General features: G+C 37.3%; 2 protein-coding genes across 4 annotated transcripts; one reads left to right on the forward strand and one right to left on the reverse strand.

Moving 5' to 3' along the window:
• Positions 1-463: 463 nt before the first annotated feature.
• Positions 464-9,469, reverse strand: LOC112192770 (DExH-box ATP-dependent RNA helicase DExH1). Its single transcript, XM_024332639.2, has 16 exons — positions 9,134-9,469; positions 8,903-9,048; positions 8,701-8,800; positions 8,379-8,618; positions 8,181-8,276; positions 7,156-7,431; positions 4,369-4,572; positions 4,129-4,284; positions 3,857-3,949; positions 3,410-3,624; positions 2,909-3,068; positions 2,429-2,702; positions 2,161-2,353; positions 1,887-2,073; positions 990-1,358; positions 464-852 (listed from the first exon to the last, which is right to left on the reverse strand). Exons 1-16 carry the CDS (start codon positions 9,419-9,421, stop codon positions 724-726), a joined length of 3,126 nt encoding a protein of 1,041 aa, XP_024188407.1. The 5' UTR covers positions 9,422-9,469; the 3' UTR covers positions 464-723.
• A 1,671-nt stretch (positions 9,470-11,140) lies between these two features.
• Positions 11,141-25,154, forward strand: LOC112192382 (trafficking protein particle complex subunit 8). 3 transcript variants are annotated; one of them, XM_024332094.2, is made up of 28 exons: positions 11,141-11,481; positions 11,602-11,696; positions 12,293-12,392; positions 12,684-12,788; positions 12,955-13,117; positions 15,308-15,425; positions 15,549-15,611; positions 15,735-15,815; positions 15,937-16,031; positions 16,124-16,274; positions 16,626-16,712; positions 17,376-17,495; positions 17,567-17,695; positions 17,783-17,880; positions 17,965-18,088; positions 18,590-18,697; positions 18,879-19,020; positions 19,315-19,425; positions 19,519-19,579; positions 20,214-20,286; positions 21,485-21,667; positions 21,769-21,879; positions 22,309-22,467; positions 22,567-22,725; positions 22,950-23,183; positions 23,595-23,768; positions 24,084-24,196; positions 24,351-25,154. In XM_024332094.2, the coding sequence occupies exons 1-28, from the start codon at positions 11,319-11,321 to the stop codon at positions 24,880-24,882; spliced, it is 3,852 nt and encodes a 1,283-aa protein (XP_024187862.1). In that variant the 5' UTR covers positions 11,141-11,318; the 3' UTR covers positions 24,883-25,154. The 3 variants fall into 3 exon arrangements, with proteins under 3 accessions (XP_024187862.1, XP_024187863.1, XP_024187864.1); XM_024332095.2 differs by lacking the exons at positions 11,141-11,481; positions 11,602-11,696; positions 12,293-12,392 and having other exon boundaries at positions 12,686-12,793; XM_024332096.2 differs by lacking the exons at positions 11,141-11,481; positions 11,602-11,696; positions 12,293-12,392; positions 12,684-12,788; positions 12,955-13,117 and adding an exon at positions 14,531-14,559.
• Positions 25,155-25,386: the final 232 nt, after the last annotated feature.

Here is a 25,386-nt window from a genome sequence, read left to right on the forward strand (position 1 = left end):
CACAGTCATGATGACATTACCTTTAGTCTCCATGAGAGACCAGGTTCTTATTTTACTCATGCTTATTGTCAAGCCAACTTTGTGGCTCACAAATTAGCTAGATTTGCTCTTTCTAGTTTTCAATTTTCTTCTTGGGGTGTTGTGCCTCCTTATTTTGTTTATGATGTAATCACAAAGGAGAGTTCTCCTAAGTTTAATAAGAATTGTCCGTTCCGTTCAAAAAATAAAAATAAAAACACCCACAGTCGCACTCCTGATTAGACTAGGAATAATAACAAAACTGTTCACAGCATTCCTTCCCCCTTGCTGGTTTAACTACTCAGAAGATCCAACTCTGCAGTTGCAATGTAGCGGGAACTTAAAGTTCTAAATGAAGATACGCTCATTCTCAAATTTTCAGATGCAAAAAGTATACAACAGACCTACTTAAATATAAAACTTATGTGTGGTTTTCCCGTTTGGATGAAACAAAACAAAGGCTTCCTTTGGCCATTATGTCATAGGTTAAACACTGCATCGGCCTTTCACGGAAAAACAGAGAGATATTTTTTTAACTCAAAGCCATTTGAGTAGTCCGGTAAGTTGGCATGTTTAGCGATCAAAATTTTCTATATTTTCTATTATTACATAATAAGAGACAAATTCTACTGCCGAACACTTCTTTCCTATAGAAAAATGGTACGACTACAAAACCGTGCTGACAGCACACAAGGAACAAAGAATTTAGTGTACATTTGGGCTATGCAATAGCTCAACCACAGCAGATACTACTCCCTTTCCCTCACTAGAGACATCCAATGCTGGGTTGTCAATCTTCCTGTTTAAAAGCTTGTCGAGTTCACGGCGCAATTTCTGTGAGAACCAATAACCAAAAACAATACTATTCAGGACCTTTTTTTTTTAACCCTGTAAAAAAATAGTGCATATGCAGCCACTGTACAGAAGTAATAAATTTAACATGAGATGATTGAGATCCCAAGAGGCGTTACCCGAATCAACTCCAAAACACTCTTTGATGCAGAGAAATGAAGGTAACCTCCAAGCATCTCAATGCCCCCTCCAGTTTTGGTTGGAATGAGATTACCACCAAACAAAAGCAAAGAATAATCTGATATATTTGTAGAGTCTCTGATGTAAATGCTGGCTGTCTTCACTTTTTCACTATATACCATGTAAGGCAGAGGGAATAAGTGAACCCCAGCATTGACTGATCCAGGATGGATATCGACTTTACCAACTTCTTTGGTGTAGAATGTTGTTCGCTTTCCTCTTCTTTTACACTGCACAACATTTGGGTAAAGCCCAGCACAAAGAATTGCAGACACCATCTCCAAGTCATGGCTGTATTGGTTGTAAGCCTGCACAAACATACTATGGTCATCTTGCAAAATCCTCCTCTTTTTAGTTTTTAGACAGACATAGGCCACTTGACCAAAATACTTGGAAGGAAAAACTGGGGAAAGAAAAAAGTTAAATTTGTGCAGAATCAACAAAATCAAGCAATGGGACCCTCTTTAATTGTCAAATGACAAAACATTAAAAGGACAGTATCACTTGAACAAGAAAAAATGGGGTGTTCTGTTGGTACGAATTCTAAATTTTGTTTCTTGTCTTGCAAGTTGAAGAGAGTAGAAGGAAAGGAAAAAAAAATCAGAGAAATAAAATTAGTGGGAAAGGGAAGAATAGAAAAACTGAGTTCGGAACTTAAACCTAAATAAACATTTGAAATTTCAGTTTTTATTTACACCCCCCTCAAGGCCTCAATAGATTTTTATTCCTCTTCTCTCTAACTGTCTCTCTTATTTTCTCCTCTCCTTCCCCCTATCTCTCAATAAACAAACAAACAGAAAGGATACCAAATTATCCCTTGAGGTTTAGGAGCTTACGTTAGCACCCCTGGATTTGTCGACAAAGCCAATGTTCGATAATAGATCTACAAACTGCAACCTCATATCCTCCATCATCTGCAAGGTTACTGGTGATAAAAAGTTATCCCAACAGAATGATTTTCCTGATCCATTATGTTTTGCATCTTTCCATCCTTCAAAAGCTTTAACAACTGCTATGTGATCACTGCATAAACAACAAATGTCCAGATTAGCCAGAGAACCGAGGTCAAACTTCTCAAATTCAGCTATGGCGTTAAGCGAATGAGCTTACCTGAAAGAATCACCAGCAAAGGATCTTTTTGCAGCATCAGCTTCCTCTTTCCTATCTATTGGTAGGATAAATGGGTCTCGATGAGCTAAGGCAGCAGCAATTGTTAAGGCAGGATTGAGGCATTGAAAGATAGAACCCATTAAAAGCATCTTTCCAATGTTTGGATCCAATGGTAGTGTACAAAGATGGCGACCTGATAGGAGATATTTTTCAATCAACTATGGCAATGATATTCTGTAAAGACGTAATTGCATAAAATGATACATACCAAGCGGAGTAAGCTCCTCCCTATCATCTAAAGCTCCAATAGTTTTGAGAAGTTCGATGGCATTTTGAACTGCAAGAGAATCTGGTGGTTGAAGTGCCTTTGCCAAAAATGATCCAACAGCTCCAAGCTGCAAACTCTTTATATGGAGGCATAACTCTTGCAAAGGTGTCCGGAGAATTTCAGGTAACTGATATTGGAGCATTGCATCGTGAATCATTTTTGGATATAGTCTGTAACAAACTCCAGGTTGGACACGGCCAGCACGCCCTCGTCTCTGAAATCATCTCACCAAACAAATAATGTTTCAGTTAGCATAAAGGATCCAGCACATGTTTGTAAAAAATAAAAATAAAAATAATAAATAAATAATAATAATAATAAGATCCATGATGGTAATAATAATAAGATCCAGCTAGACAGGGTCTCATGAAGTAAAATACAAATAAAGCAAATGAGTTGCTGCTACTGTTGGTATTATACCTGATGTGCTGAAGCCTTTGAAATCCATGATGGTAATAGACAAGCCAACTTGTTTAAAGCATCATAACTCGTTTCTTTTGCCTTTCCGCAGTCTATGACATACACGACATCATCTATGGTAATACTGCTCTCTGCAATGTTTGTTGCTAGCACAATTTTTCTACAAAAATAGATAAAGCAAATATAAAATTTGGAAATACAGCTGAAACAAAGTAGGACTAGGGATACTGCTAATGAACTATTACACCATGGATCGTGCGGATAGTTTAGTGATTCCACCGATGTTAGCACACACAAATACAATTGAACTGCAACATCTATTTTCAGTCAATCCAATGAATTGAAGCATACTCTCCACATACAATTTAAAACTACCATACAAGAACCAACCAAAACACTGTATGGCCCAAGAATTAAACATCATGAGAAAATTGATCTATAGAAATTAGAAGGTAAGATGAAATGATGGTCCTCAATGCCTAAACAACACAATATGCTTGCCTTTTGTTAGTGGGAGGACGATCAAATATTTCTCGTTGATTGATAGAAGGCATTGACCCATGCAGGGGAAGAACCATGAACTTCTCGGGATCTCCAAGGAATCTATTTCCCTTAACTTTGTCAAGTAACTTTGATATATCATCCCAGCCCGTAAGGAAAACAAGAACTGCTCCATCTCTCTCATAGCGACATATATGTTCCACAGTTGCCTCCACCTACACATGATATGATGATTACAATGCATTAATAAAGGACATAAATTCATTTTGAACATAAAAGTAGTCTTCACTATCAAGACAAATAATCTTCCGTAAGAAAGACATGCATATTGGACAGTCAGATGCGACAATGCACAAAATTCTTCGAAGTAATAAAACACCAGGATGGCCCTTCAAAAAAAATAAAAAAAAATAAAACACCAGGATGGTTGTAAAGCAAGTGGTTTACCAGACCCAAATCAAGCTGTGAACCAGACCAAGCTTCCAGAGACTTTCTTGTAGATGTGCTATAACTTTTGTAGTGAAGATCAATATCAACATCCTGCAGAAATAATGTAGGAACTGCTGAAGCTATAAACCGGAAAACCTTAAGGATCTAAACAAGGTTATCTAAGGATTTTTGTGCACCAAGAGTGGTACAATTTGTCAATACATAATTTTGCATGCAAGTTTTAAAATTGATTTGGTAAGAAACTTAGAATGATAGGAAAGTAAGATTGCCTCAAATAGTTCAGTTAAGGGATCCTTCTTGGAGTCTTGCTGTCTCCTTCTCCTGGAATTTCCCCTCTCCATCTTCTCGGACTCTGACTCGACTATATAATGAGTTTTCTCCAAAACGTCTTCTAGAAATAGCTCTGCCACAGGGAACGTTAATCCCTGCCATTTAGAAAGAATGCATAAGCTTAGAAAGAACATGTGTTGAAAAATCTCAAAGATAAAAGTCTTGTAAGAGGATTATACCGGTATATGTATTGTTGGGGCATTTCCAAAGTATTTGGAAAACAAGTCAGCATTGATGGTAGCACTCATTAGAATAAGTCGTAGATCTGGACGTCGAGGAAGAAGGTCTCGCAAAATTATTAGTAAAAAGTCCTCGTTCATGCCTCTTTCATGGATTTCATCAACCAACAAATGGCTCACACCAGTTAACTGTGGGTCTTGAACCTGTGTAAGTTCACATCAAACAAACAAACATTGTCAGGGATCATGTGTAAGTACAGGTATCGATAAGATTCCCAAAATATCACTATTATAATGAAGTTTTTTGGTAAACTAGTACCAAAGACTTGGTGCGTTGGTGTACCAGAGTCTTGATACTTGTTAAGACTGTACAAATATAGAAGTACCTTATACACAAATTTTTTTTCTATTATTAATTGTCCTGATGAGAAACAAACTTAATTAAAAAAAAAAGAATAGAAATTACCAAAATATGGGGTTAAGGGGTCCACTTAAATCTCTAGCAAACCAAAAAACATCAAAGTGAAGCAGTGAAACAGTAAAACACAAAACTTTGTTCTTCGTTTTTCTTTTGTTTCTTGCTGTTGTGACCTTGTCCAAACCTATTGTTTCTTGTTTCAGTTCCTCTCTCAACACAAATAAAAAATATAAGTAAACAGTGAAACAGGAAAAGAGGATTATAAGAGCTATCTCTGAATCTGGAAAAGACTAATCACAACAACACTCTCATCTAAAAAGAAAGCCTGAAAAGAGCTATTTAAAACTTTGAACAAACTGATGCCTAAACGAAGCCGAGTATTGAACTTTTTCCCACCAGCGATCAACCTCCTCAACCCTAGCTTCCTCTGGAATGCCAAATCCCAAGCTAAAGGATAGGAAGGATCTGCACATAATCTAACAATGGGACCACTGTGAAACCTGGATAATCTGTAAGCGTGGAAAAATGTTACAAAAGGTTGTTTCCTCCGCCCAATACCCTTCCCAGTACCTCACACTTCCCTCATTTCCCGCTCAAAAGACACAAAAAGAAGCTGAAACTGAAGCCTTGAGAAATGTCTTTCCAAGGGCATCAACTTGAACCTCTAGTCACAATATTAGAATCCCATCCATTTTGATGTAGGTTGCACTAACTTTTGATGACAGTACACCAGAGGCAATGTCTCTCCTGTTAGAAACACCACAGCCACTTCAATTAAACTTCTTCTTCTTAGAGTATACTATTTGTCCTTGGGCTGCCAAACCACTAAACAAAATAATCCTTTTCTCCTCCAACACTCCTTCCCACAAAAATTTTCTCATTAGATTTTCTGTCCTTTCAGCCACAAAACAAGGAATCCAAAAATGAGACTGGCAAGCTGCTTAAGTCAGTTATGTTATCTAATCCCATCTTGTCAATTTGTAATGTCAATATAAACTCAAATGAATTAGTGTTGGCCTCCCCACTAGACAGAAAAGCTTCAATCTATCCTTCTAATCTCTTCCCCCTTTCCACCACTGGATCCCAAACACTTATAGCACTGGATTACTCACAAGAGGCAACCGTAGATACCTCAAAGGGTAGTTTCCCACCTCACACCTCTAAACCTCCTTTTAACTCCTCAGCCTTTTTCACTAGCATTTATCCTCACAACTTATCATTTACCTCTATCTATCTTCAGTTCCAAAATGAAACTACCACTTGAAAGCGTCAAAAAACTTCTCAGGTTTTGATCCTCCCCAAAAATGGTAAATAAATATCGTGTCGTCCTCAAAATGTAAGTGTGTAATCTACACTTCTTACACTTTTCACCAAATTAGTCTAGTTATCCACCACAGAAGTAAATCGAAAGCAACAATTGGATCTCTGTGCCTTAATCCTCTTGTAGATCTAAATTACCCTTTGGCTTCCCATTATTAAAATAGGTAAGTCGACTGTTCTAAAACACCCTCTAACTGACTTCCTCAAAACAGACCCAAAACATTTTTTCTCCAAATAAAGTCCAACAAATCCCAATCAACATGATCATTAGATTTCTCAATTTCAAAAACTACATTTTGTAGTCTATTTCCTCACTTCATCCATCACCTTTTTTGCTATTTAAACTGCATCAAAAATCTGCCTCCTTTTGACAAACGCCCCTCAAGCTTAGGGAGTATCTCCTAATACCTTCTCAACTGTTGGGACAATGCCTTGGCAATGATTTGGTATGTATGTGAAACCAAACTAATTGACCTAAAATCCCCGACCCTTACAAGTATAACAAATGGGAAAATGGGGGCAGTTTAGCAATCAAGGTAGCACTCTTAACTAGAATAAGCTGATACAAACCAAAAAAAACAAATTGAATAAAAAAGAGGTTATGTATTTCTTTTCCAAATGAAATTAGTTTGCGTCTTGAAAAAGTATATTCACAAAAAAGGCATAGGTTTACTAGAAAATAGGAGGGCAGAGAGAGAGAGAGAGCTTAATTTCTAAAAAGAAAAAAAAATTGTGAGTTATTTCACTAACAAATGTAACATAACATTAAATAGATGTATATGCAGAATAGTTTACAAACTAACATTTCTTTTGGGTACCACATGACACATTATGATCTCCTAAAGTACGACAAACTCTATGTGTATACTGATGGAGATTCAAACAATTATCTTAAGGACTTGGAACCAAGATAAAGTCCAAGGATTGAATCAAGCTACACAGCAAGTGCATGTCCATTAATTCAAAAGCAACACATTGATGTGTGTCAGGCATCTGGGTGGAAAATAAATATACTAGATACTATAAACATAATGGAAAAATAATATTACCAACTGACGAAGTAATACTCCAGTTGTGCAAAATAGCAATCTTGTTTGAGCAGAGCGCTTTGATTCCAGTCGAATCTGATAACCAACAGTTTCACCAAGATTCTCTCCCCTTTCAGAGGATATACGAGCAGCAACAGACATGGCAGATATACGACGAGGCTGAGTGCATATTATGTTGCACTCAGCACCATGCAGACGTGAAATCTCATCTTCTAGAATAAACTGAGGAAGTTGTGTTGTTTTGCCACAACCTGTCTCACCCGAGACTACCAACACCTATTGTATACAAGACAAAGATAAATAATTTAGTTCAGCATTTAAGAGAATGTCTGATTTACTAAAGAATTTAAGGGTATCTCTCATTTTGAGATATTACAGAATTACCTAGTAGTCAAGTACTCAAATAGCAAAAGTATCACAAGCCTCTCAAGATGCCAGACCAAATTACTGCACCCCTACTATTCCACAACTAAAATACATGAACCTCTAGTCTGATGTTGAACTATCCAATCACAAATTTATCATCACTTTCATTTCCACCTTCATCCTTTATCCTTCCCTTAGAAACGCCTAAAACGTGTTTAAAATTTATAAATATATACATGCATATGTGTACATATGCGTAGATAACTAGATGTCATATTCTTCATTATCATAAAAATTAACAGTTAAACTATATTCATTTGTAAAACTGAAAACACAATGGGTGATTCATGCACATTGGCAATAAGACTCATTAGTCGTTATCATGCTATCTCAAGATTGCATCATTTATTATGTATATATCAGTTGAACCATGAAATACAGTGAATGATCAATCAAATCTACAGAAACTTGCAAAATGTCCCCATTAGATTAATTCATTATGAATATAACATCTGTGTGCATAAATACAGATAATGCGCAAAGTTCTTGAATTGGAGTAAAAACTAAATTTATCAATTCCTAAACTAGTTCAATTTGCACAGGTTCCTGATTAAAGACAGAGAATCTAATTTTGCATCAAACTATCTCACGGTTCTCACCTGATTTTCAGAAACAGCTCTCAGGAACTCAGACTTCACATTGAATGCAGGAAGCTTTTCTCGGAACGTCAGCATTGCTTTCAGACTATTACTTACCTGCATACAAGTAACCGGAAAAAAAAAAAAAAAAAAAAAAATCAATTTCACCACATCAAAACAGCAACATATAGAGTCAAACTTCAAATTTCATAGATGTACCTTCATTTTTTCCTGCAAGTCCTTAAGTTGAAGGCTAAGTTTCTCTTTCTCCTTAACAGTATCAGGTTCCAAGCTGGAGCTGGGTTTGGTTGTATTTTCACTAACAGTTGTTAGTTTGTTCCCCTGGCCAGACCCAGACGCCACTGAAGCAACATTACCAAAAGCTTGCTTACTTCCCTGCCCCTGCGAGCTTTGCAAAAGACTCCCGACTCTCTCTGCAGTCTCTGTAGACATCCGAATCTGCGGAAACCAAAAATCTTCAATACTCGGGTACAAATTTAAAGTAACACAGTCAGCGAAAAAATAAATAAAAAAATCATACCTCTTTTTGTGTGGAACCATGAACATCATCAAGGTCTGCCCGATAATCTGGCAGAGGAACCTTGCTGACCACAAGAGCCTTCCCCTTATTATATGCATGGCTTCCTTTGCACAAGCACAGATAAAACACAAGACATGAAAGAAAAGAAAAATGGCAAACCACAAATACACACATTGTTTAAGTTCTTCGTTGAGATGCTTACAAGTGAAGCCCTAGTTCATAGGCCATTTCATATAGGGTTTGCTGATCATGCCGACTAAAATTACGTCTTATTATCATCTCCTGCTCCGCTCCGCTTCTGAACTGCTCCATCTTCCCCCAATACTCACTCGCATCAAGAACTTCCATCTGTTTCATATCATCATATATTCGAATTCAAAACGCTCTCGAGCTTCTATTAACCAAATCAAGAGATAGTATTGATCAAATTTACCTCCGCGGCTTGTTGCCTCAGTCGCTCGGCTCGCCACACGGGGTCCCACCAGCGCTGTTCGCCGCCTCGGCCGCCGCCGCCGCCGCGTCCTCCTCCTCGGCCTCCACGGCGAGCGCCGCCGCGGGAGTTAGGGCCGCCTCTGCTGCGGCCGCCCTGGAAGTTGGAGCGGCTGGACATGGCGAGAGTTGAGATGGCAGAGCGAAAAGTGAGGAGTCGTGGAGCGGCGAGGAAGTGAGTGGGGAGAAAGTGGTTGGTGGTTGCGCGCAAAGTTAAGAGCAAACAACACATTAGTATTGAACGGGGGAGGTTGGTGCGTGCGCCTCGCGGGAGTAACCGTTAGTTTGTGTAATGGCACGCGTCCGAACTGATATCACGTTTCCTTTTTCTTTGTTTTGAACAAATTTTTGATATGAAAAATAATAGAGCTCTTCAACTAGTCCTCAATTTAGTGGTTCTCGTTAAAATGGTTCACTATGAAGTAATTTCACGTATTTTTCAGCTAGTTCAAACAGTAAGGAAATATGGGAATTGAGTTGAGAATAACATGTGTTAGTTTTCTTAGAAATTTCATGAGATGCGTTTTTTTATTTTTGGCAAATGCTCATGAGATGTGTTTGATTGTTTTCCTTTGGTCAAGAGACGAGTTTGATTTTGTTATAGCTTAAAGATAATGGAAGGAAATGAGTTGGGATGTGATTGAGTTTGGGGATTGAGAGATCGATTATTGATCAATATCGATCCATACTAAAGGGCAATTTCTGCTCTAATTTAAGGAGGGGTAGAAGGTAATCGGACCCTTCACGCCTGCGCATGACTCTTATGTTGCTGCAAGGGGCTGTGACGGTCTAGTCATTTAAGTGAGGTTGGGGATGCCCCACGTCCATCCGCTACTCTTATAGATAGAGAAATCCTTGATTCTAATCGAAGCTTCCATGGGTAGGTTCCTTCGGTCCAATCCTTACACTTTGCAGCGGGGGGACAATGTGAAAAAAATAACAAGCCACACATATCATCAAATTGAATCTAGCCCCAATCTTCCACTAGCAGAGGGGGGATTGATGAAACAATGCTTGATCTTTCTAGTCTAGAACGGCAAAAGCCATGTCGTCTAATAGAGGGGCATGAACTTCGTACCGTTAGGGTTAAGACATTTAAATTTCTAAGTGTCTTTTCATTCTCCACTCTTAAATTTAAATCCAACAGCAGATGAGCACAACTGAATAAATAATTAATTAAGTTGGTAAACATGATTTTGACTATATTGAGCAACATGTTTCAACTCTTGTGTCCGAGCTTTCAGCCATCAAAATTGGTCTAAAAATGGTGTGGGAGAGGAGACTGGTAGGGGTTGTGGTCGAAACATATTGTCTAAGGGTAGTTTAGATGATCAGTGTGCAAGAAGCATGTATTATTGCGGCAGAGGGTATTATTGTGGATGAAATTATGAAATTATTATTGTGGAAGCCTCAACATCTCTATTATTTACCATACATCGAGGGATTGTAATCAAATTGCCATGCAATTGCTCACTGTGTAGCCCGAGAATGTGGGCAAGTTTTATGATTAGAGGATGGACCTTCTTGGCTCATGTCCATCATCGGTAGTTAAAGCCTATAACCGATGTTAGTGAAAGAGGCATGAGTAGTTCATGCATTCCATGTTTTATGGGAGGCGATGAGGCCGCACATTAGGAACGACTCTGACTATATATGCATATGTTTATAAAATAAAAGTTCTTTATTATTCTAAAAAAAAAAAAATTGTGACTTAATATATAAACTGTTGGATTCAAATTATAAGAAGTCCAAATAAGTACTTAGGAGATTTGAATCGAAATTGGCAGTGTCTAACATCCTTTTTTATTTTTCTTTTTTTGGTTATAAATAATGAAAACGTTAAAAAAAAAAATCAAACAATGGGCTTTTCACCGATAAACACAAACCCAATAAGCCCAAGAGTACCGACCCAAAACAGGCAGGTCATTGACAACAGTCCATACAACAAAACGAAGTCGTCCCGTGTTCTCAGAATCCCTCCCCTTCTGGCTCTCATTTCCATTGACGCCTGGGATCTAAGAGACCCAAACCCCGAGTCACTGAGTGGCATTGAGCCCGAGTCTGAGAGGGCCGTCGTCGCCGTCGCCGTCGCCGCCACTTAGGGCATTATTCAAACGAGGAAGACGACCATGGTGGATCCGGCGAACACGCCACTTGGCAAAATGCTATTGGAGGAGATCACTCCGGTCGTCATGGTGCTCCGCACGCCTCTCGTCGAAGAAGCTTGCCAGAAGAACGGCCTCACCTTCGTCCAAATGCTCAGGCCCTTCTGCGTCTTCAACAACTTCGACGGTGAGCAAAAAGCCCTCCACTCTTTCTCTCACTGATTCTTGTAATTCAATTATATGTTAGGGTTTCTGAGGGTGAATCAGAGTGAATTTTGAGTCGTTTTGTGTGGTCGTTTTGGCGCAGTGCCTGTGCGGACGGCGAGTGATCAACCTTACAGGCTTCAGAAGTTCAGATTACGCTTGTTTTACGACTCTGATGTTCGGCAACCGAATTTGGAGGTAGATTTTTGATTGTGTTTTATGATTGATGCGAAAGAAATCGGATCCTTGGAGTTTATAATTTTCATTGAAACCTTTACTTCAGTTAGGACTATAGGCTTATAGCTGTGTGGCTTAGTTAAGAATCCTAGAGCATGTGCAGTGGCATCAAAATATTAGTAACTTCACTGAAGTCTTTCGGGTTGCTAATTTACTAGTGGATAATTAGTCAATTAGTAGGTTGCTCTTGGTAGCATTTTTACTTTGAGAGAACAAAGAATTATAAAAGATATTAGAAGGGAAAAACAATCGAAGACGTCATAGTTGTTAGATATTTGGTGCAGAGAGCTTGAGTGGTTAGAGATTTAAGCTCTCCTCGAAACCATCACAAATTCAACTTGTTAGATGTTATATGTCCCTCGGTGGTTGGTTTAATCTATCAGTGCGCCGTGTTGCTGTGATACAAATGGGAAGGAAGTATCTTGTTTAGGATTAGGAGGGTTTCGGTATTTGAACATCAGCTGCATTGTGTATATGTTGTTTTATGGCTCAGTTTAATTCAGTCTGCATTGTGCATATGTTGGAGAATGAGATATATTGTTTTAAACTTAAAATAGGTATCAAAAGAACGGCTGAAACAAGTCATAACCCAGGCTGGGGAGAAAGATCTTTCGGAGTTGTGCTCGGAACTGCCTCAAATTAATAATGCACCGTGCAGTAAGTACATTCCTCATGTTGATTCATGCAAACAGTTTCTGACTTGAAATTTTGTATGAATGAAGATATTGATTTTGAGATTCTCCATGTCAGTCCAGATAGCATTGACATTCTGCTCTCAAGGGAGTCATATTGCACCTAATGTATTATTCCTGTTTTAGAAATGTACTGCATGATTTTATATTTATAACTATCCTTTCCATCTGAAATTTATTGTATACTTGGAATTGCGATATTTCTTGAATTTTGTCAGATAGGCAGTTTTAAGAGTGCTACATGGTTTCTTTGCAGGACCAGAATCTGAAGCTCTACCATCATGGTTTCAGTTTTTCAACAAAGAGCTTGTACATACAGTCTCTTTTTCTGACCACGAAGCTTTTGATCATCCTTTGGCATGTAAGGTGTTGAAACTTGTGAAGTACCGATTCTTTTGCGATTAATTACAACATGCTCTCAAGGCTTATCAACTCTGGTCCATGCTATTAGTCATGGTTCATAAAATGATTTTATTTGATTTATTGATTGGATTCTGTTGTGAGTTTGTTTCTTTTTTGCTTGTTAGGTCTTATTGTGGTTTCTTCAAAAGATGATCAGCCCATCAACAGATTTCTCAACCTCTTTAACTCGAACAAGTTGCCGTCCCTGCTGAACAGTGGGGCAATGGACCCAAATATTTTGAAGCATTATTTACTGGTGCATGATAATCAAGATGGTTCTTCAGAGAAGTATTTAACTTTCCTTGGTTTCTTAATCATATTACAATTACTAAATAAGCTGCATGGTTTTAAAATGCTATATTTGCTGGTCAGAACCTAGCATGCATTAGCTGTTGTCTACATATTATAAAGAAATGTGGTAAATACATGGAGGAGGCAAGAAACTAGGCGTATGTTTGGATCACTGAGGTACCTGTTGTTGAGACGAAATAAACTTGATAATCTAGGTAACCATTTTTAATACTTGGAAAATTAGTTACAACAATAGGGTTGTTGAAGATCTCAGAACAAACATGTTCAGTGTTATGGTCAGTATCAGTTTTGTCTTGAAGTAACTGTCTTGGAGTTAGTTCCACAGTCAATGAATAGACTCTGACTTATTGTCCTTTGAGGGGAAATTTGCACTGTCTGGGTCCATAAAAGTCATCAAGCATTTGAATGGGTAGTGGAGAGAGAACTTGTGACCATTTGGATTCACTATTATTGCTGATGTATTGACGGTGGAGAGAGCAAAGAGGTGCAGGCTGCTTGAAGCACTAGGAAGGGAAGGAGTAGAAATGTTATATTTACAATTTGCGGGGTGATAAATCGTTTTTCTTTTGAGGCCTGGTCAGACTTTGGATAACTAGTAGCAGGATAAAGTGTTCAATTGCTGGGATTCATACCCAAGAAAGAAGTGTGGAGGAGTTAGCACCTGTTTTGGGATGGAGAGGGGAGGTGGCCATTAAGTATTTTAGGTTTGCCGCTTGGTGGTAATGGTAGCCCAAGGCCGTTAAGTTTTTTTGGGATCCAGTGGTGGAGAAGGTGGAGAGGATTAGAAGGTTGGAACAAAGCTTTCTTATAGCCTGGAGGCAGAGTAACTTTACATATTTCGGTATGAGTAATCTGCCAATCTGTTAGTCTCTTTGTTTCAAATGGTTTTCCGTCTGGCTGAAAGGATTGAGAAGCTGATTAGAGAGTCTCTTTGGGTGAGGAGGAAAGAAGGCTCACTTATTCAACTGGGAAATACAAATGAAAGAAAGAGGAAGTTTGCGCGCATTACTTTGGAAGGGGATGTGGATGTCCAGAAAAGGATGCTGTAAACAAGTTCTGTATGATATGTTGTCATTATATATAAACAGGGGTTGCAAAAAAACTGCTGGGATTCCAATATTGTGATCTGAGGCTTGAGTTGAAGCCCATGAAAATCGAAAGATCTAAGTGGCAATGCATCATCTCATTTTTTGCTTGATGTAAATTGATAGTGGGTAATGGGGAAAGGGTGAAGTTTTGAGAAGAGAGATGGGTTGGGGAAATATATAAGTATTAGCTAGGGTGTGCACTAATTCCTCTATTCTTCATGTGAGTTCAGACATTAGGTTGGAGGGAACTTTAGTGATTCGGAAGTTGGGGCGTTTCATCTAGAACAGACAAAAGAAAGTGGATGCTGGAGTCATCATGCGAATTCTCTTGTAAATTATTCTCATGGCATTTAATGGTCAATCCCTCCTTTTTTCAATTCATTCGTACTTCTGTAATATGGAAAGGGTGTTAGTTTGGAGTCCATGGGAAAGGTTAATGCATTTGCCATGGTTTATGTTTCATGGTTCAGAGGACAAGACATGATGTTTCTTTTTCCCCTAATTGGTTGCAATATGTTAAGCTGATTCTGAATATGTGAGCCATTAGATTTTACAATGTCCAGTTACTTTAATTCTTGGAAAAGGGTATTTTACGGAGTCTAGTTTGAGTTGGGACAATCTGGTAGACTTTGTGGCCTTATAGAGTGAAAATTACAAGTTCTTTTATCAGAGGAAAAAAAGGGATTGGTGCTGGTCTGATGTGGTGTAATGGCTGTATTTTGGGTCATTTGGATAGTTGGAAATAAAGAGTAGTTTTGAGAATTTAGATGTGGGAGAAGCTGGAGTTTTTGTGGGAAACGGTTTGCTTATGGGCATCTGTATGGGCATTGGTTTCCTCAGAATTTGGACATAGTTCATAACATGCTGTTCTTCATTATTGCAACGCTGCCATGGTTTAGTTATGTTGCTTTTTGCTGTAGGTTTGCATGATGCTATCTTGAGTAGTAGTCTAGATCTTTGTTTCTTTTTTTTCTTTTTTTTTGGTTCACATGTTTTCTATATACCTATAAGGGAATAGGAGTTCTAGAAAAACAGACATCACAAAAAATTGAGTGTTTTTTCTTGTTTACTTTTGCAGGGCAACTAAACGATTAACTGAAATGAGGAGCACCTTTGGCTCTGATTGTCAATTACTATGCATCAATTCTTCTCAAGATGGTGCAGTTGAACATCAAGATAATCCTTGGGTGCTTTATGTAAGTTAATCTTAAGGACGTACTAATACTGGTTTTCAGATCAATATCATTTGGCAGCAATGCTATCTGAAATTATTAGATAAAGTTACACTAAGGTTGTATCCTTGTGTGTTTAAATGACAGAGTTCTGAAGACTTACCTAGTCAACCTCTTCGTTGTTTCCTTAACGTTGATGATTTTAATGAGGTAAACTGCTTTTCTAAGTCATTAGCTACTGTTCTTATAATCCTATGTAGGGTTGATGATTCAAATTTTTTGCTTACGTCAGAATTTTGACCATGATCTCCAATTTGTACAAACTGGGAACAGATAAAAGATCTCATGCAAGATTTTTCATCTAAGCACATCATCCCTTACATGGAGCAAAAAATACGTGTGCTGAATCAGCAGGTATTCATCTCCATATTGTATTATATAGTAGGGAACCTTTTTACTTCTCAGTCTGCATTTGGTTTCAACTCTTCTTATACAGATATATATGATTCTAAAGTCATATTCTTTCCTTCTCCAGGTGTCTGCAACAAGAAAGGGTTTCCGGAACCAAATAAAAAATTTGTGGTGGAGAAAAGGGAAAGACGAGGTGGTGGATTCACCCAGCGGCCCTACGTATGTTATACAAAAGATTTTATTTCATTGTTACTGTGTGTTCCTTATTTGTCTCTGTTCTTCTAATATGGCTTTTTAATTCCCTATTCAAGGTATACCTTTAGCTCCATTGAATCTCAGATTAGAGTTCTGGGTGATTACGCCTTCATGCTACGTGATTATGAACTTGCATTATCGAACTATCGCCTAATATCAACAGATTATAAGCTTGATAAAGCCTGGAAACGCTTTGCTGGTGCACAGGTGGGTTTAATGTCTTCCGGATTGTTTCCAATATATAATACAAAATACTAAACAGATCATGTACATATTTAAGTGACATGATGGGGGAAGTTTCATGTGGCATCCAAACTTTGTTTAATATTCTGTGGGATCGTTTGCTCATCGATTTCAAATTTTATTTGGTCTCTAGCGTTAAAATGTCACATTTACTGCTCATCGCATGGTTTAAATAATGTAGAAAACAATGTGGCCTCTTTTAGATTATCCTTTCCAAATTTTATATTGTCTTTTTGAAGTTTGTTTTTATAGATCTGCTTTTAATTCCTGTTTTGATCTCTGTAGCCGAGCTAACTTTTGTATTTGCCCTTGCAGGAAATGATGGGGCTTGCATATTTCATGTTGGACCACTCAAGAAAGGAGGCAGAGAGTTGCATGGATACTGCATTTACTTACTATCTAGTACGAATTATATATTCATTTTCCATGTTTTTTATTTTTTATTCTTTTTCAAAAGAAGTAATAATTTTGCGAAGAAAAACATCTTTTGCACAATTACGTCTATTCCTAATTTACACAATACATTTGTCTTTTAACTCCTTGCTATTGTTGGTAGGAAAAAAAAAAACACCGTCTTCAGAAACTATAATAATTTGCAGAACTACATGTCATCCAAATATCTATTTAATAAATTGTCTTGAGAATGAAACATTTGAAGTGGCATTAAATAAATTGGCATTCAAATTGGAAAGGTTGGATCATCTTACCTGTAACAACCCAAGAACCTTGGGAAACTGTTGTAGATAACCAACCAACCCAAGGGGCTTGTCCCGTCCATAGGAAGCAGTGCCTTCATAAATTGGACACCAATGAAACCATCTACCTAAAGTTCATCTCTCTAATGTGTAGTATATAACCTATTTAAAACAGCTGCATACCTTGTTATCAATTCCATCTTTGCTGTCAACAAGTTTCCTAGTTATGATACTATATTCTTAGAATTGAGCGGCTTAGTTGGGAAGTTTTTAAGTACAATTAAATCTTATAGTAATTTCATACTTGTAGCTTCTTCCCCAATCTCTATGTTGCTTTATATATGTTTAAAACATGTTTGTATTCTTGCAGAAATATGCATTATCTAGTCAGCAGAACGCAACACGATGTGGTCTTTGGTGGGTAGAGATGTTGAAGGCAAGATATCAGTATAGAGAGGCTGCAACTGTTTACTTTCGTGTTGGTGCTGAGGTAATGGCCATTCTTTCAATATAATACATAATGAAAATTCTCTTTCTTGCTCCTGACTAATTCTTTCTCAGGAGCCTCTACATTCTGCTGTAATGCTTGAGCAAGCATCCTATTGCTACTTATTGTCCAAACCACCTATGTTACACAAATATGGGTTTCATCTTGTTCTTTCTGGTGATCGTTACAAGAAATGTGATCAGGTAGCTATATCTCGAGTAATTAAAAAGTTAGCTCGTTAATTGCTGCATCTTATGAATTTTTTTCCTGTACTACCCTATACTCTCCAGATCAAACATGCAATTCGCACATATAGAAGTGCCATGTCTGTATATAAAGGAACTACATGGAGCCATATTAAAGACCATATCCATTTCCATCTTGCACAGTAAGTTAACTCGAGTTAGGTCTGGCTTGTATGACTTGTTGGATAAATTGTAGATAGTTTCTTAATACAATTTCTGTGATTCAGGTGGTATGCTCTTCTGGGGTTGTATGATTTGGCTGTCTCACATATGTTGGAGGTTCTGGCGTGTAGGCATCAGTCCAAGACAATGCAGGAGTTATTCCTGAAGGACTTCCTTGAAATTGTTCAGGTTGGCACTATTCTCATTCTGTGCTTGAGAGGAGGGCAAATTGCATGTGTTTGTTATTTATTTATTTATTGTATAAAAAGTGGGCTTGTATTTTCTACCTCTCCAGAATGTCTGGTTTGACATGACATTTTAGACCCGTTTTGCACCCATAATGAGTTTGATGTCTTGTATCTTTTAGTATATATAATTTTTTAATACACACACACATAGATATATGGCGTCCTTTGTTATCCCAACCCGGTGTCCTTTTGAAGGCTCAAAACAACCCAAGAGTCTGAAAAGTTAAATATGATCTTGATAGAAACAAACAAAAAAAACTCTGGGCTAGACATAACTGGTGGATAAGTTCTTTAACTAATACTGTCAAAACTAATTATCACTCTTAGGTTGTCACTTTCTACTTTCATTCTTTCTAATTCAAGCAATGTAACTGATAACAAAAGTGTATCCCCAATCTAGCTGTTACTGGAACTTAACTGAGCTTTCTCTTGGATCCTACAGAAAACAGGAAAAAAATTTGAGGTTTCAAAGCTTCAGTTGCCTGAGATCAATATTCCATCTCTTCGGGTCTTCTTTGAAGATCATCGAACCTATGCATCATCTGCAGCTGTAAGTTGTATCACTTTTTCTAGAAATGTTTTATTTAATGCTCTCTCTCTCTCTCTCTCTCCTTTTTTTTTGTTGGTTTCTTTCTCGTCAGTTTTATTACTCTCAGTTGATGGTCCTGCTTAGTAGATACTTTTCATGGGGTCCTTGTAGTTGATGTTATCTTTTATTTAAAACATTTCAGGCTTCTGTTAAAGAAAGATTATGGCGTTCTTTAGAGGAGGAAATGGTTCCATCTACGTCAACTGGCAGAACTAATTGGCTGGAGTTACAATCAAAGCTTATCCCAAAGAAGTTTAAAGAATCAAATATATGTGTTGCAGGAGGTATGAAGATATGTTTGAGTATTACATTAAGTTGCGTGGTCGATATATATATCAAAATTTCCATGACAAACCTTCAAGGATTGTATATCAAAAGAGCATGAGATTTTTCTCAGGATATCTTTTGCTAGTCCTAAATTCCAAAACAGAAGTAGGGCAGTAATAGATACTGCAACCTATACTTGTTATATGCTTGACTACTATGGAAGAAGATATAGATGGGCTTTATTTCGACCAAAAAAAAATTAAAAAGCAAGATGTAGTTGGCTTAATATCTGGTTCATCACCCAATTGCAGAAGCAGTCAAGATTGATATTGAGTTTAAGAACCCTCTGCAAATTCCTCTCCTCCTATCCAGTGTTTACTTAATATGTGAGCTTTCTGCCAGCACTGATGAAATGAAATCCGGTAATTACTCACCTTGCTTCTCTTTTCAATTAATTATCTGAGTAACATAAGTATTACATTTACAATATGGCTAATCATTCTGTGATGATGCAGATGAAAATAATTCATTGGTGGGCGTCCAAAATAATGATGAGTCTACCAAATTAAACCACAGGTGTGTACATTATTTTAAGCAATTGATTTCTTTTTTGAAGGCATTAGTGAGGTGTCTGTCAGGCAATTTAATAAATCGCAGGCATTCCTTGAGCCTTTCTGCTAGGGCATATCCCAAATGATAATTTTGGTATGGATTTGTTATTTTTAAGAAGAAAAATAAAATAATAATCAAAATGAAAAGAATACCTCCACTTATTTATTATTCAAGCCAGACTAAAGGCACAAAACCAAATGGCTCCTTCTGAAGCATAATTTCATTGATTTTGGCCTGCACCATGGACATCTAAAGTTGTGGCATGAATTTGTTCCATTTTTGATTGAGCCATAGACAATTACATATGATTTTATTGTAAAAAGTTTTAGTGTCAATTGCTTATAGAGTTATACTTATATGCCTTGAACTTTGCTTGCTAACGAATTTTTTTTTCTATTGATGGTTATGCTTTGCCTTGTGGGTGAGAAAACGTCTCATGTCACACTTTTGTCTTTGGAAACAGTGATCATGACTATGTTGTCTGTTTGCTGTAAAACATGATAGCATTCTTGCAGTAAATTCAGTTTCTTTCTCCAATAAGAAAATATGTGGCCATGTTTGCAGTAGCTAAAGTGAATATTTACTTTGAGTTTTGCAGGGATGTGGACTCTGAGACATTGTTTTCTTTGTCTGATGTGGACGTTTCAATGGGAGGAGGTGAAACAACTCTGGTAAGCATTTCGTTTGATTTGTGGATGTAAATGCAAAATGAAGTAATCAAAACAGACTACTTTGTTTTTCTATTATAAGACATAATAGACTTCTTGTCTATAATGTGTACATATTTTCCTTATCGAGACTATCGTCAATTCTAAAATATATAGAACCTAGGATTGACATGCCTTTTCCTTCTGCAGCTAGGATGTTTTCTGCTGATTATAACCCTAACTCCGTCCTTGCCATCTATATCTTTCTGAATAGATCTCTTTCTTCTATATCAAAAAGATGTCACTACTGCTGATGCCTGATGGTAACTGCAATTGAAATATATATGAAGATGCCCTTAGTTATCCGGTTAACAAAATTGACAAAATTTATATCTGGACTTTACGCAACAACTCTATCAAAAGTTATTTGAACTTGGAAACCCTAAATGACATGAAAGACTGTGAACAAATTATGATAACAGCTACTTCAGAGGTCAACCAGAGATTATAATGACTTATTAGAAAAGAGGTGTCTATTAGAAATTTCCTTTGGGGGTAAATATTGAATAATTTAAAGGAATTTGTTGCAAAATTTAAAGGGGAGTGAAATTCACACTCCCTATATTACAATCCACACTCCATGTTTCCTTTTTTAGTATCTTAAATTTTATCTTTTTGTAAAGAAAAAAAAAGTGTGAATTTCATTCTAAAAGAGGAAAGGAATGTGAATTGCAAAATTAGGACTGTGAATTTCATTCTCCAATTTAAAATAAGTTGTTGGTATATCTCTCTTCGTTAAGGCAGTGTGATTCAAAATAGTGGCTTCTGTAAACCTAATGGCAATCATTGGTTAGGTTGGTACTGGAATTTAATACATGCTTCGCCACATATATCTCTTAACCAGATAGAGAATGCAGGTTAGAGTAATTAGCATGATTAGCTAATCGTATGCATGACTTATATAATGGTATTTCTTTCCTTTCCGGGTAATAAGAAATTTTGCAGTGTTAATTCTATGTATATTTCCTGTGTGTATGGGTTTTCACTCTGTTTTACATATGGAAAGAACTACCCATCTCTTAAAAGTTACATTTTTATGTCTATTCCCTAGCAGCTTCAAAGAGAGTTCAACTTAGTTTTCAGGTTCTCATGATTTTTTAACACATAATGCTCACACCTTATAGCTTCTGGATTTCTCATTGTCAATTTTTGCTTCTTCCAGGTGCAACTAACAGTTACTCCCAGAGTAGAAGGTGTTTTACAAATTGTTGGCGTAAAGTGGAAATTATCAGATTTTGTTGTTGGTTTCCATAACTTTGACACTAGATCTGTGAAGATAATCGGAAAGCAGAGACAGAAGGCCAATCATCCTCTAAGTATTAATTTAAAGTTTGCAGTGGTTAAGGTGAATGCCCCCTCTCCCTCTCTTTCCACCACCAGATTTTACCGCGTAGACCAAGTTGGGCATTTTCTTTTTTCAATTAACTGTGTTCTCTCCAATGTCAGAGTGTACCCAAGCTTGAAGGTGTCATTCATTCACTACCTGAAAGGGCGTATGCAGGGGATGTACGGCACCTTGTGTTGGAGTTGAAGAACCAATCAGAATTTTCTGTTAAGGTATGAGCTTTTGCATTCAATCATCTTTTGGTAGTTTTGTCAATGAAGAGGATGTTGCCATTGTGGGGACTTTTATGGATTTGTTAGTTTACTTCTTGAATTTTGGAGGTTGAGTCAGCTTGAACTCTTTCTGATCTGGGATTCTCAATGTCATTATTGGTGTAGTGATGTCATTGCATGAGCTAATGATGTAAACATTATTCTATCCATGCTCTTGGGCAGCAGATATAGCCAAGCTTGCCTGTATGTCATGTCAGGGGCTGTGTCTGGATGTATCTCTGTGTATTAGTGTTAATATATGAACTGATGCAGTTTATAGCCAAGCTCGGCTATATGTCATGTCGGGGGCTAGCTTTGTGTCTGGATGCATCTCTGTGTATTAGTGTGATTATATGAAGTTATGAACTGATGAAGTTTATTTTCTTACAGAATCTGAAAATGAAGATTAGTCATCCTAGATTCCTAAATGTTGGGCAACGGGAAAGTTTGAACTCAGAGTTTCCTGCTTGCTTAGGAAAGAAAACATCTCAGCATTCTGATATACGTTCCGACTCTGACGTGTCTCATTCTGTGTTTCTATTTCCAGAGGTCAGTATCCAATTTCTCCCCTGGTGTTTTGAGGTATTATTTTGAGAATTGTAACTGGTGTTTTTCTGACGTTTTATTTTATCCATCTCTTTCCTTCAGGATACTAAAATTCAAGGGGAAAAACCATTGCTGTGGCCTCTTTGGTTTCGAGCAGCACTACCTGGGAACATCTCGTTGGACATATCTATATATTATGAGATGGGAGATGTGTCAAGCGGAATTAAATATCGCACTTTACGCATGCATTACAATCTACAGGTGTGTACATGATATCAGCAATGAAAATTTCTTGACTTGATTGACTTTTGAAGAAACAAATTGATAGTTTTTTTTATTAATGACTTAATGTTGATGTCTGAGTTTATATGGTAATACTTGTGTCCTTTCTAGATTAATTTCATCTTTTCGAATGACTGCCAATCTTCAACTATGCATATAATCAAAACCTGATCAGTGAGCACTACTAAATTTCATTGACATAGGTATTGCCATCGTTGGATGTGTCATTCCAAATCAGTCCTTGTCCATCAAGATTGCGTGAGTTCCTTGTGCGCATGGATGTTGTCAACAAGACCAGCTCAGAGAGTTTCCAAGTTCATCAGTTATCATCTGTTGGTCAGAAATGGGAGGTCTCATTACTTCAACCTGTCGATGCCATCTTTCCTTCACAATCTTTAATGGCTCATCAAGCATTATCATGCTTCTTCATGCTTAAGGTTGGTACAGCAGCTCAAACTGAGAGTCCATGTTTATATATAGAATTTCTTTCTATATAACCTTCATTTGTTGTTTTAAGGTTTTTCGTAACTACCTCAGTATTGCAATTTTGGTTAAGGTCTGAAGGTCTTTTTCTGATATTCTTTATGTATTATTTTGTGGAAGCTGCTCTACAATAATATAAGATTAGGGCTTTAAGTTTTTTTTTTTTTTTTTTTTTTGTATTGTTTAAACTCTCCCTGTTAAGTGTTTAAGCCTTAGAATCTCTTTGGTTGCTTGACATTTTGCATCATTGTCCACCGGGCTGTGATAAAAGGATTGCTGGTGTATGTTACTATCTTGTCATCTTGTTTGACTTGGTTTGTCTTCACCCTTTTTTTGGTTGTAAAGTGCTACATTTTTGTATTCAGAGTCGTAGCAAGCCATCAACTTCTGAAGATGAGACATCCTCTTGTTCCCCGCTTCTGGGAAGTGATGTGACATTGAGTACTGAGGGCAGCTGTGGACCACTTTTCGATATAGCCAGCTCGCCACTGGCGGATTTCCACCATTGTGAAAGACTGCAGCAGGAAATTTCACATAAGGTTGGTTCTTTTCTTGCTACATTGTTTCTGTTATTTGTTTTGTTCAGTATTCCTCGTTGTATTTGGTTGTTGACTTCTGAATCTCCATGTCTTGAATGGTAGTTGGGCTTGATTATTTATGTTAATGTATGGACCCAATATTCTATGTGCATTATTTTGTATTTGTTAGAAGGTTGTAAAAAAGGCAATTAAGGGGCCAGATAATAATTGGTCTTCTCAATCATTGATAAAGAACATCTTTGATGAATCAGCTTATGCTTTTGCTAGTGTTGTTGTTTCTCAGCATTTAATGATATTGAGCCTTCTATTTGTCAGGGAGACGTGAATACAGTTGACTTCATATTGATCTCTCGGCCTCTGAAGAATGATGCTCACCCTGTGGTTTCTGATCTACCACATCTTTTTTCTCATCATGCATGTCACTGCAGGCAAGACTTGCTTCAATAGCAACAGTTTGATTAAGAATCCGAAATTTATCTTGTTTGTTTTCTCTTGTCTTTTCCTGTTTTTATTTCTCAATTTTCTGATTTTGCTTAAAAGTGTTTGGTTACACTAACATCTGCATGGTGGTTAAATTTACAGTATCGAGAGCAGTAGTCCCATATTGTGGCTGGTGGATGGACCTCGAACCTTGTATCATAACTTCTCAGCTTCTTTTTGTGAAATAAATTTTCACATGACTATATACAACTCATCAGATGTCATTGCATCTGTATGCATTAAAACCTACGACTCCAACAGTGATAATTTGAGTGATGCAATTCCAGTTCAACCTGCCACGTCTTCTAGCAACCAAGATGGATGGCATGATCTCCCACTAGTTAATGAAATTAGAGTGACTTCTGATGTCGTTGGAGCTCGGACTGGGAAGTCATCGTCAGTGGAGAGTGTTACCCCATTTATTTGGTCTGGGTCAAGCTCTACTAAAGTCGAACTGGAGCCTAAGTCAAGAGCTGAGATTCCCCTTCAAGTTTGTGTATTCTCTCCCGGAACATTCGATTTGTCAAATTATGTTTTGCATTGGAAACTTTTGCTTTCTAATGGTGATGGTCTACAGTCTTCTGGGGCATGCCAGGGATATCCTTATTTTCTTACCGTGCTCCAGTCTGCCTAAAGTTTTCTTTCATTTGCTGTTTCATTCTCCCCTCTCAAATTAAAGGTACTGTTGATGTATCACGGCTTTGTATTTTTGGCCTGTAAATCATTATATTTGCAATGTAAGGCTTAGTGTAGTTAGAGTAGTAGTTAGAATAGTAAATGAAATTGTTTTTGTTCATTATAATAATAGAAATGAGTGTTAATCGTTCTCCGCCAATTGGATACACGAATGTTACATTTTGAATAGATATACATACTTTTGCGTTAATATACTCGACTGTTTTGTCAGTTGTGCAATTTGCTTTTGTTACTGTTTGCGATTACAGTATTGCTAGAGGGATTGCCGCTAATAATATATTGTAATATTTTTTATTTTGGTTTTTTGTTTGGAAGAGTGCTATAGCATGTTTGGGAATTGAGATTGCTTTTAGGATACCCAGAGGCGCTATAATGCTATAATGCTCGGGTTAGTTTGAAAAGCACTAGTGAATTTTCATCTAAATTAGTATTTGAGAAACAC

This window comes from Rosa chinensis, chromosome 3 (genome assembly GCF_002994745.2).
Source record: "Rosa chinensis cultivar Old Blush chromosome 3, RchiOBHm-V2, whole genome shotgun sequence".
Lineage (NCBI taxonomy): Eukaryota > Viridiplantae > Streptophyta > Magnoliopsida > Rosales > Rosaceae > Rosa > Rosa chinensis.

Excerpts from the sequence above, each read along its gene's own strand:
- LOC112192770 (XM_024332639.2), bottom strand. The coding sequence starts at position 9,421 with ATGTGTTGTTTGCTCTTAACTTTGCGCGCAACCACCAACCACTTTCTC. Across the intron at positions 2,703-2,908 it reads CAAAGGCTTCAGCACATCAG|AGACGAGGGCGTGCTGGCCG; the intron begins GTATAATACCAA and ends AGATGATTTCAG. Across the intron at positions 853-989 it reads GTGTTTTGGAGTTGATTCGG|AAATTGCGCCGTGAACTCGA; the intron begins GTAACGCCTCTT and ends TGGTTCTCACAG.
- LOC112192382 (XM_024332094.2), top strand. The coding sequence starts at position 11,319 with ATGGTGGATCCGGCGAACACGCCACTTGGCAAAATGCTATTGGAGGAG. Across the intron at positions 12,393-12,683 it reads AATTAATAATGCACCGTGCA|GACCAGAATCTGAAGCTCTA; the intron begins GTAAGTACATTC and ends GTTTCTTTGCAG. Across the intron at positions 22,468-22,566 it reads CTGTGTTTCTATTTCCAGAG|GATACTAAAATTCAAGGGGA; the intron begins GTCAGTATCCAA and ends TCTTTCCTTCAG.